Source organism: Xiphophorus hellerii, chromosome 2, assembly GCF_003331165.1.
Source record: "Xiphophorus hellerii strain 12219 chromosome 2, Xiphophorus_hellerii-4.1, whole genome shotgun sequence".
Classification (NCBI taxonomy): domain Eukaryota; kingdom Metazoa; phylum Chordata; class Actinopteri; order Cyprinodontiformes; family Poeciliidae; genus Xiphophorus; species Xiphophorus hellerii.
In genome coordinates this window covers 96,613-107,802 of record NC_045673.1, presented here as the reverse complement: position 1 = coordinate 107,802, position 11,190 = coordinate 96,613, and the positions used below count along the sequence as shown (strand labels likewise).

Sequence of the window (11,190 nt, the reverse complement as noted above, 5' to 3'; positions counted from 1 at the left end):
CGTTTCAGATTGGGTCATGTCGTTCTTCATCTCCATCATGCGGTCCGGCTGGCTCCGCCCCCTCCGTCACTCGAACGGGTAGTAGGGGTGGGACTTGATTCTGAGGAACACAACCACAGTCAGCATGTGGACCCGAGCAGCCGGGTCCGATTCTGGTTCTTACTCACTCGTCCAGAGCGCAGGCCTTCCAGCCACGGTCCAGGCCTCTCAGGGCGTCCATGTCGTCTTCGCCGAGGTCGAAGTCGAAGACCTGCGAGGTTCAGGCTGGTTCAGAACCTCAAGGAGTTCTGGTAGAACCGGGTCCGTTTTCCCAGAGAGCCTCGCCCGGCGGCGCCGAGTCGGGGAAAATCTATGAAAGGTCGGCCTGCCTGGCGACGGGGTCGGCATGCCTAGCGACGGGGTCGGCATGCCTCAGCGACGGGGTCGGCATGCCTGGCGACGGCATGCCTGGCGACGGGGTCGGCATGCCTCAGCGACGGGGTCAGCATGCCTAGCAATGGGGTTGGGGTCGGCATGTCTAGCAATGGGGTCGGGGTCGGCATGTCTAGCAATGGGGTTGGGGTCGGCATGTCTAGCAATGGGGTCGGGGTCGGCATGTCTAGCGACGGGGTCGGCATGCCTCAGCGACGGGGTCAGCATGCCTAGCAATGGGGTTGGGGTCGGCATGTCTAGCAATGGGGTCGGGGTCGGCATGTCTAGCAATGGGGTTGGGGTCGGCATGTCTAGCAATGGGGTCGGGGTCGGCATGTCTAGCGACGGGGTCGGCATGCCCGGCGGCGGGGTTGGCAGGCGCGTCTCGCCGTTGGGTTTCCTCCCGGTCGTTCTCGGTAGCTGAATGAATCTCTGACAGGAAGCTTTGGGCCGAGGCGGGGGCTCTCTGGGAGGATCTGAGGAAACGGTCCTAGGAGCGGTTCTGGACCGGTTCTGTTGGGCTCTACCTTAGTGTTCTCCAGGATGTGATGAGGTTTGTCACTTTTAGGAATGACTGGGATACCCTGCTGCACATGAAACCTCAGCAGAACCTGCAGAGACACGATTCAGGTCAGCACACACACACACACACCCTGCAGCACACACACACACACCCTGCTGACCTGTGCCGGGCTGCGGCGGTGCTTCCCTGCGATGGCGGCGACCACCGGGTCCTGCAGCAGCTTGTGGGGGTCGGCCTCGCCTCTCTTCCTGCAGCAGAGCAGAGAAATAAAAGGTCAGCTGACCTTGGATTAAAACCCTCAGCACTCTAAACCTGAACCAACATTTTAACCTTTAAAAGCTCCAGAAAAACAGAGCAGCAGGGCCGACCCAGATTCACTCAGGGCCCGCCTCCTGTCCGGACTGCAGAGAATAATCTTATTTTCTGTAAAGTTTAAAGGAAATGTAAAGTTTTCTTTAAATATTAAATTCATTTACTTTATTGATGCTGAAAACATCAAATCAACCAACATTTTCTGCGGGGCCCCCTGGTGGCTAGGGCGCTTATATCTAGGGCCGGGTCTGTGAGGGCTTCAGTGATTGGCTGATCAGCTAGAGCGTTTTCTCCACCAGGACGACTGCTGGCCTCTGTGGCTTTCTCTCAAACCGCTGGTCGGCATGGAGACAGAGGTTAGAGGCTACTATGGCAATCCCAGGATGAACTCGGTCTCCCCAGTTCCTAAAGAACATTCTCTTGTTTTCCAGCTTTTGCACAGTGGCTAAGATAAATAACTGCTGTATTCCAGATGAACAGTTGGGGGCGCCATGTGTGGTTTAAAAAAAAAACGGAGCTTACTTCTGCCGAATAAATTAAAGATATTTAACGAACATTAAAGGTTGAATTTATGAATCTGTTCATTTAACAGTTCAGTTTAAAGGCTTCAGTCACTGCAGTTTAACAACAACAAGACTGTTTCAAGTTTAAATGATAAACAGACCGACTTCCGCTTCCGGTATGCCCGAACAGAGACGCTTAGAGCGCGCTCTGACCTTCATACCTTAAATTGCCGTAAATCCACCTCTATAGAAAACTATATCATAATGACATCCTCACAAGACGACCAGAAGAGAACAAAAAGCGAGGAAAGATGATTCAAAAGCAGCTAGCGCTAGTTGCTAACTTAGCTGAGAAATGCTAATGCTAACAGAGCTCCGTAAATTTCGAGAAGAGTCTGAAACCGCGCAGCGAGACATCATGGATGGAGGAGCTCTAGCTTTAGCTAATCACCTGCATGTAGGCTATTCTGACAGCTATGGTAATCTGATGGAACATCGGATTAAATGTTAACAAGACGAGCTATAGAACAGATATAAGGTTAAATGGGATCACAGCAGATTCAGAAGGAAAAGAGATGATCCTTTTGTTACAGATTTTTAAAAATTTGCGCTGAAGGCATTTGGTCACAGAGCAGCAGCACTGAGATCCAGGGCAGGTGTTCTGTTTATCTGTGCTACCCGTAAATCCGTCCTACCTTGTGGTAATGTGCACATCGATGCTACGCAGGGGCGCCGTGTAGGGGGGAAAGTTAGGACAATTCCAGGGGCCCCTGACCAACATGGGGCCCTTCACTATTTATTTATTTATTGTTCATAGAAATGTCCGTTCTCTGGCTAATAAAATGGACGAGTTACGACTATCCATCACGAGTGACAGACGGATTATGGACTCAAATGTCATGTTTTTCACCGAAACATGGCTAAACAACAGCTGCCCGGACAATGCTATCCAGCTAAGTGGACGCCACACACACCGAGCCGACAGGACAGCAGATGACTCCGGCAAGACCAGAGGCGGAGGTTTGTGCATTTATATTAACAAAGCTTGGTGCACAGACTCTGCTACTACCGAGAGTCACTGCTCACAGAATGTGGAGTTTTTAATGGTTAAATGCAGACCTTATTACCTCCCAAGGGAATTCACCTCGATCATCCTCACTGCCGTGTACACCCCCCCGGATGCTAATGCCAAGCTAGCCATGAAAGAACTCTATGCGGCTATTAGCAAACACCAAACCAAATACCCCGAGGCTGCTTTTATTGTTGCAGGTGATTTCAATCACTCCAACTTGAAGACAGTTCTTCCCAGATTCCACCAACATGTCTCCTGCCACACCAGAGGAGACAAGACCCTGGACCATGTCTACTCCAATCTGGCTGGAGCCTACAATGTGACACCCCTCCCCAACATCGGACAATCAGACCATCTCTCCCTGTTCCTCACACCTCGGTACTTACCACTCATCCAACGTGTGAAACCTACCGTGAGGACAGTAAAGGTGTGGCCAGAGGGCTCAGACGCTGTGCTCCAGGACCGGTTCAGGAATACAGATTGGACTATTTTCCATCATACAGACATGGATCAGTACGCCTCATCTGTACTGAACCATATTTCCACCACCATAGAACGTGTCACCACCTGCAAACGCATTACCATGTACCCCAACCAGAAACCCTGGATGAACCGAGACGTTCGTCTCCTGTTGAAGGCCCGCAACATCGCCTTCAGGTCAGGGGATGTACAGACTTACAGTGCAGCCAGGGCTGAGCTGAAGAAGGGAATCAAGAAGGCCAAACACCACTACAAAAGGAAGGTGGAGGATCATTTTTCTAACTCCAACCCCCGACGTATGTGGCAAGGCCTTCAGATTCTCACAGACTGCAAGAACCCCAATACCACCCCCGCTTCTACTGATGTCTCCTTCCTCAACGAACTTAACAACTTCTATGCTCGTTTTGAGAGAGGGAATACCACAACTGCAACCAAAGCAGCTACCACCCCAGGCCAACAGCCACTGACTTTCCTCCCCACTGACGTAGGAGCGGCTCTGAGCAGGATTAAATCCCACAAGGCTGCGGGTCCTGATGGCATACCTGGACGTGTCCTCAGAACGTGCTCTGGGGAGCTGGCAGGAGTGCTGACGGACATCTTCAACCTGTCCCTGGCCCGCGCTGTGGTACCGACCTGCTTCAAGTCTACCTCCATCGTCCCAATCCCCAAGAATCCCAACCCAACCAGACTCAATGACTACCGCCCGGTAGCCCTTACCCCCATCATTACCAAGTGCTTGGAGCGGCTGGTCCTAGCTCACCTCAGATCCTGTCTCCCCCCCACACTAGACCCCCACCAATTTGCATACAGACAGAACAGGAGCACAGAGGATGCAGTCTCTATAGCGCTGCACTCTGTCCTTTCTCACCTGGACAGTAAGAACACTTACGCCAGACTGCTGTTCTTAGATTTTAGTTCAGCATTCAACACTGTCATCCCATCACAACTCATTACCAAACTCACAGACCTCGGCATCAGTCCACTCATGTGCAACTGGTTGCTCGACTTCCTGACCAGTCGACCTCAACATGTCCGGCTGGACAACCACTTCTCATCCACCATCATCATAAACACCGGAGTGCCACAAAGCTGTGTGATGAGTCCCTTCCTCTACTCCCTCTTCACCTACGACTGCAGACCTGTCCACGGCTCTAACGCCATCATCAAGTTTGCAGATGACACCACGGTGATCGGCCTCATCAGAGATAATGACGAGGCCGCTTACAGGGAGGAGGTAGACCGTCTGGCTGAGTGGTGCGACAAAAACAACCTGCAGCTGAACACCGAGAAGACCAAGGAGCTTATCGTGGACTTCAGGAGGAACGCTGACCCACATCCACCCATCCACATTAAGGGGACAGTGGTGGAGCGTGTGGACACCTTTAAGTTCCTGGGAGTCCACATCTCCGAGGACCTGACTTGGACGACCAGCTGCTCCAAACTCATTAAGAAGGCGCATCAGCGCCTCTTCTTCATGAGGACCCTGAGGAAGAACCACCTGTCCTCAGAGATCCTCACGAACTTCTACCGCTGCACCATTGAGAGCATCCTCACCAACTGTATTACAGCTTGGTACGGGAACTGCTCTGTCTCCGACCGGCAGGCGCTGCAGAGGGTGGTGAAAACTGCCCAGTATATCGCCGGGGCACCGCTCCCTGCCATCAAGGACATCTACAGGAAGAGGTGTTTGAAAAGGGCCGGGAAAATCACAAAGGACTCCACTCACCCAGCACACACACTCTTTTCCCTCCTGCCCTCTGGGAGGCGCTACAGAAGCCTATGGACCAGAACCACCAGGCACCGGAACAGCTTCTTTCCCACAGCTGTCACGCTTTTGAACGCCTCCTGACATAAAACATAAACTATAAGGACAGTACTCCCCTATCCTCTCATACAACAATAACACATGGACTATCCTCACACACACACACATCACGGACTGTTTTCTTCACACACACATACAACCTGTAAATTTTATCTGCCATTAATCTTGTATTATATTATATACAGTACATATATAATCCATTCCCTAACATTCTTGTATAATCTGTATAATCTGTGCATATAGCTCCCATATTTATACTTATACACAATATCTATATCTCTTGCTATAACCCCTTATAGTCCATACATACATAGTCTTGTACATCTGTAAATAAATATTTATATCTGGTAGAGCACTTCTGGATAGATGCAAACTACATCTCATTGCTTGTACTTGTGACAGTGCAATGACAATAAAGTTGAATTCTATTCTATTCTAAAAAAAAAAATGGGGCCCTGTGAATTGCAAAATTTATCATAGTGTATTTTCTCAGATTGTTTTTAGCAGTAAAAATGAAATGTTCCCCTTCCCAGACCAAAAAAACACACATTTGCCCTGAACCTCCTGGATCTGCAGGAAATGGTTCCTTCCTGCTTGACTGTGACGATGTTCAGCAGCAGACAGTAGAAAACAAGAACGGCTGTGGCTGTTTCTATGCTGCTAAGAAAAATAATAAAGTCAGGTTTTCAAAAAATAGAGACAGAGAGAGAAAAATGTAAAAGTGTAAATTTATAACCCAGTTTTTCTCTGAGAGGTGGGTAGACTGAGATTATCAACCATTTAGCATAGTTAGCTTAGCTACAGACTGTTTGCCTCCATTTCACTAACATTTAATGAATTAAGGAAAAAGGTTACAAACATATTCATATATTTAACTTGAACCTTTTACCACTTAACAACAGGTGAGTCAGTCAGCAGCAGCTCTGACCTCCTGACCCGTCCTCTCTCCTCTCCTGAGAGATAATCTGTGAAAAATCTATTTCCTCTGCTTTCTCCCAGTTCTCTCTAGAAACAACCAATCAGAGACAGGAGTGTTTTAGTGCTGTCAATCACAATCTCGTGGTGCTGCTCATCCCTATGCTGTAGCTAGCGCAGCCTGTTGTGAATCCTCAGTCTAGTTAGCATAGCTACCAGTGACAGCAGATAAACATTTTTCCTGTAATGGTAAGTTGTTTTTCCACCATTAGCATATTTAGCAGCGAGTGAATGAGTTGATTGACAGCGCTAAGACCCTCCTCCTGGTTCTGATTGGTTGTTTTGGTCGGAACGTTGCATTACTTTAGCTAGCAATAGCAGCTCAGGGAGCAGGTGGAGGAGATTGATTGTTCTCACAGATTATCTGTCTCATAACAAACTGTCATGACATGATGACAGCTTTAACAAATATGGAGATGTTTTATTAAAGTTATAAACTACAGATTGAATAAAATGCAACTACATAGCATTTATTGAGAAGTCTGGATGCTTCATGTATATTTTACACGTTGCCTCTGACTGTTGCTGGTGGGGAAACATTTCAGTATCTAAAACTAACAGAAAAACTTTAAGCAACCTACTGCAAACTGTACGTATGTGGACCGTTGGATGTAAAATTCATGAGCAGTAAATATTGTGTTAGTTATCAGTACTGGACCAAAGAAAACAAGGCAGTTGCAAGCCTTTAAAATTGTTACACTTTTGATGGGTCAGATAGACTCAAAACATTGTAACAGCAGCTGCGTGGGGGGCCAATTTAATTTTTTGTCATGGGGCCCCAGATTCCTGGCAGCGCCCCTGATGGTACGTCACATACTTTGTCTGCAAAGTCATTACTGTAAACAAGTTATTATTTGGCGGTTAATCAGGACAAAAATACGTTGTTTTTTGGGCTATTTTGTCCCAATACTTTAAAATATTTAGTTTAATTACACTCTTTTTTTATTACTAAACTTTGCTAAATAGAAGTTAGCGATACTATGTGGGATTGATTGTAATAGCCGTGTAATATTAATGTATATTAATCATATCCTATCATTTCAGTGACACATTGTGGCTGCATTTAATAAAGTCTGTCATACAACAGATTAATGCACAAAAAAGAGTTGCAGTGATCTGTATTTGTCTTTAATTTAATTCCAATAAAAACCTGTTTCCTCTGTCTGATACTGTTTTATCCTTACAAACCTCTGTATCTAAAATCTTTTTAACAGGTAGGATATTCTAGTAAAGGATTAGTGCAAACATCTACAGCTTTTCATTTTAAACAGGTAGATATTCAGATGAAGGAAGTCATCTTCTTGTGGTTTCGTCATGGATAGAAATTGTTCCAATGCTAAGCTAACCATAACTGCTAAGCTTCCACTTCAGTCACTCTAATATTGTTATCCAATATATTTAACAGTAACAACCTGATATAGTTTTCTGATTGTAAACATGACGGTAGCAGTTTTGGACGCGTAGCACCGACAGACAGACTTAGCCATCTATCCATGCTACTGTAAAATCTGATGAGGTAGCACTGACGGTCAGAACACCGGTTCTGTTTGGCCTTCAGCTGGTGCCGCAGCCGGCGAAGGAAACCAAATCAATACATGAAGTTTTTTAAAAAACTGGAGGAGAGCATCATCACGGCGCAGTGTCCATTCCCAGGAAAGATTTCTAAATGCTTCCAGGCTGAATTTTCTCATTTTCAGTGGAACCGTCTAGTCTTTGATTTCTTAAGCTAAGGAAAACGTTTCCTGTTTGACGTCCTTGTGTTGCTGTAACCATAGCAACAAAACAACGGCCAGCTAAACCAGTCCACTGACTGGCTTAAGAGAAGCTGGAACCACTGATATGTGTAACATATTTTTCTGTTAATATGTAGACAAAAGCAGCACAGCAATATCCTCCCTTTATTTTAATTGATATTTTTTATCTCCTCTAAACTGTAGAGAAAATATTTCCTAGGATTTCAGCTTGTTGAGATGTTCGCATGTTTGGTTTTACTGGAAATGATGTTTGTGACTTGATGTGCTAAATATGGAGAATGGAACATTTTTTTATAAATAATAAAATACAAGGAGTCAGAAAACTGAACAGATAAAGATGGCCGCCGCTCCCCAAGTTCAGATCAGAGGAGATCTAACAAACCGGCTCTTACAACTCTGAGGGTCTTCCAGGGGAGCCAAAGGGGCTGTAGGCCGTCAGCGCGATTTTTTTGGACCTGCAGTACTCGACCAGATCCTTCTGGACCATGTAGGGATGGAGCTCCACCTGCCAGAGACACCGGATCAGAACCGGGTCCGAGGTGGACCAGTTAGTTTCAGATTACAGCCCTTATCCTGCCGGGAAAATACAGTGGAAGCAAAACATGAAATCTGGAGACATGGGCTGGTTCTGGCAGCACCTGGTTGACAGCAGGAGGAACCCTGCAGAGGGCCAGCAGGCGCTCCAGCTGCAGGACGCTGAAGTTGGACACGCCGATACTCCTCACCCTGCCGGCAGCCTGCAGCGCCTCCAGACCCTGGAGGGACGGGAGACAGATGGAAGGACCGGTCATTCATTAATACTTGATTTATTGATCTAGTTACGCAGATACGATGTTCAGTAAGAGTTGAATAAACATGGCCACCGGGTCTCACCCGCCACACGTCCACGTAGTCCGTGTCCGACGTCACAATCTTCCCGTCCTTCCTTGGAAACAGATCGTCTCCCGATTTCTGCAAAACCAGGAAACATTTTGAACAAAGCAGCTGCTGGTCCTGAGCTGTGGAGCTCTGCAGCTCCTCCAGAGCTGCCGGTCTGTCTGTGAGGAAGCTAACATGCTAACGCTGATCTCAGGACCTCTGTGTTAGCTCTGGCAATTCAGTTACCATGGTAACGGACGATAACGCTGCTGCTGAAAGCGCTAACCTTCCGGACAGAACCTGAGCTTCCTGTAAGAGCCCTCTGAACTCTGACCTCTGATCTGACCTTGAAGCCGACGGGGAAGTGGATGAGGTACAGGTCCAGGTAGTCCAGCTGCAGGTCCTGCAGGGAGCGGTTGAGGCAGACGGGAATGTCCTCGGGCTCAAAGTGCGTGCACCACAGCTGGAGGACAGAGCAGAGGAATTTTAATGGCGGCGGCGGCAGCGGCGGCGGAGGCTCTCTCACCTTGGTGACGACGAACACGTCCTCCCGCCGGATGATGCCCTGCTCCATCTTGGAGCGCAGCGCTTTGCCAATCTCCACCTCGTTCCCGTAGCTGAAGGCGGTGTCGATGTGGCGGTAACCGGCGGCGATGGCGGCCTCCACAGCGGGCTGGACGGGCGCCTGATGGAAGGCCTGAGGCGAGCGAACGCGTCAGTCCGACTCAGTGACATCATCGCTGCAGCTAGCGACTATCGCAGTGGAGATTAAACATGGCCGCTTTCTGCAGGTTTCAGACACCTGGACTGATGGGAAAGAAGCTGAGGGTGTTTGTGACGCCGCCGCCACTTCCTGCCGCATCGGCAGCTTCCTGCAGGAAGACACTTCATGTTTCCCTCATGACATCACAGAAACAGAAGCTGGAGCTGTTATCGGACGTGATCGATAATCACGTCCGATTATCGATCAGATTATCGATCAAATTATCAATCAGCTCCAACCAGCTTCTGTCTGTGTTTACAGGATCTCAGGGTTTCGGCTGTTTTTCAGTTTTCTGGAAGTTTGTTCCAGATCTGTGGTGCATAGAAGCTGAATGCTGCTTCTCTGTGTTTGGTTCTGGTTCTGATACAGAGCAGAACCAGAACCAGAACCTGGAGAAACAAGTGTGTATATCAGTGTGTGTACCTTCCATGTCCCCAGGCCCAGCAGCGGCATGCGGTTGCCATCATTCAGCTGAACGTGTCTGTCCTGCTGCCGCTCCATGCTGCTGTTGCTGCTGTTGCTTCAGTTGCTACGGCAGCGTTCCTCTTCTTCCTCTCTTCTTCTTTTCTGGCCTGATTTTGTTTGGTTCTGACCCCGTTTGTTCCTTCTCTCTGTGTCTCTCTCTGGTTTTATCAAACAGGAAGTTCATTATAGGGCAAAGGTCAAAGTTTTGCTCCTCCAGCAACTATTTATGAGTAAATACAGGAGTGTACCGGCTGGGTTCAAAGGTCATTGGCTTTAAACTTGCAGCAGGACACACACACACATGTTTGCGTGGCTATCTTTGTGGGGACTTTCCATTGACTTCCATTCATTTCTAGATATTACAAACACACACACACACACACGCGCATGCAGGGCAGTCAGATGACAGTGCATGTGTCTGCGCTGTAATGTCTTCAGTTGGCCAGCAGAGGCAGTTAGAGGTTTTATTCATGTTCACTAAAGTGGAAACAGCCTGCTATCTTTTCCATGACCTTTCACCCTGGTAACCATGGTAACAGACTTTGGCCTCAGCAGGTTTCTACCTGGTTATATAAAGATTCATAAATAAACAATTAAAAAAACATACACTCAGTTGCACATTGGAGTACGATATTTCTGTTTCTGCTAAATACACAATTACATAATAGTTATAATCCTGAACAATATATTATTATTTTATTGTTAGTCTTGCATTTTTAAATAAATGTTTAACTTTTGGAAGTGTTAACATCTCTCTGGGAAAATAAAGGTTGTTTCTATGATATTTTATGAATATTTTATAAGAAACAAATCGCAGTCAGCCTATCCACTGGTGTTTTTGAGCCACGCCCACTAAAGCAGGTATGACCTTATATGGACATCTGTCCCAGGAAATCTCCATTGTTGATTTTCCAACTTTCCTAACTGGAAGCTGATTGGCTGCTGCAGCTTCTCATCACACACGAAAAGACTGAGATTGTCTCAGAGAGGACATGTGAACTTTGACCCAAACTCAGCAGAACCCAAGTCACTCCACAGGATGCCGGTTTGTTAGATCCCCAAGCTGCTCCAGACTTCCTTCTCTCTGGTTTGTTCTTCCCTTCATGGTTTCAAGTTTCAGACGGAGACTTTATCAGTGCTGCTCTCATTTTAATCATCGTTTCTTCTTGGAAGTGGATATATTTACGAAGGCATCATAAATAAAACCTGTTATTGTTACCAAATATTGAATCTCGCGACCCGAAGGCTG

At 47.3% G+C, this 11,190-nt stretch overlaps 1 protein-coding gene across 6 annotated transcripts; it reads right to left on the bottom strand.

Annotated features, from left to right (window-relative positions):
- Position 1: 1 nt before the first annotated feature.
- Positions 2-11,136, bottom strand: LOC116730383 (aldo-keto reductase family 1 member B1). 6 transcript variants are annotated; one of them, XM_032579570.1, is made up of 10 exons: positions 9,900-11,136; positions 9,240-9,410; positions 9,048-9,176; positions 8,729-8,806; positions 8,494-8,610; positions 8,248-8,360; positions 1,095-1,182; positions 939-1,022; positions 168-250; positions 2-100 (listed from the first exon to the last, which is right to left on the bottom strand). In XM_032579570.1, exons 1-10 carry the CDS (start codon positions 9,975-9,977, stop codon positions 67-69), a joined length of 975 nt encoding a protein of 324 aa, XP_032435461.1. In that variant the 5' UTR covers positions 9,978-11,136; the 3' UTR covers positions 2-66. The 6 variants fall into 6 exon arrangements, 5 of the variants coding, with proteins under 5 accessions (XP_032435461.1, XP_032435473.1, XP_032435446.1 ...); XM_032579582.1 differs by having other exon boundaries at positions 9,060-9,176; positions 9,900-10,618; XR_004341311.1 differs by lacking the exon at positions 2-100 and adding an exon at positions 1,265-1,335 and having other exon boundaries at positions 214-250.
- Between the last annotated feature and the right edge of the window lie 54 nt (positions 11,137-11,190).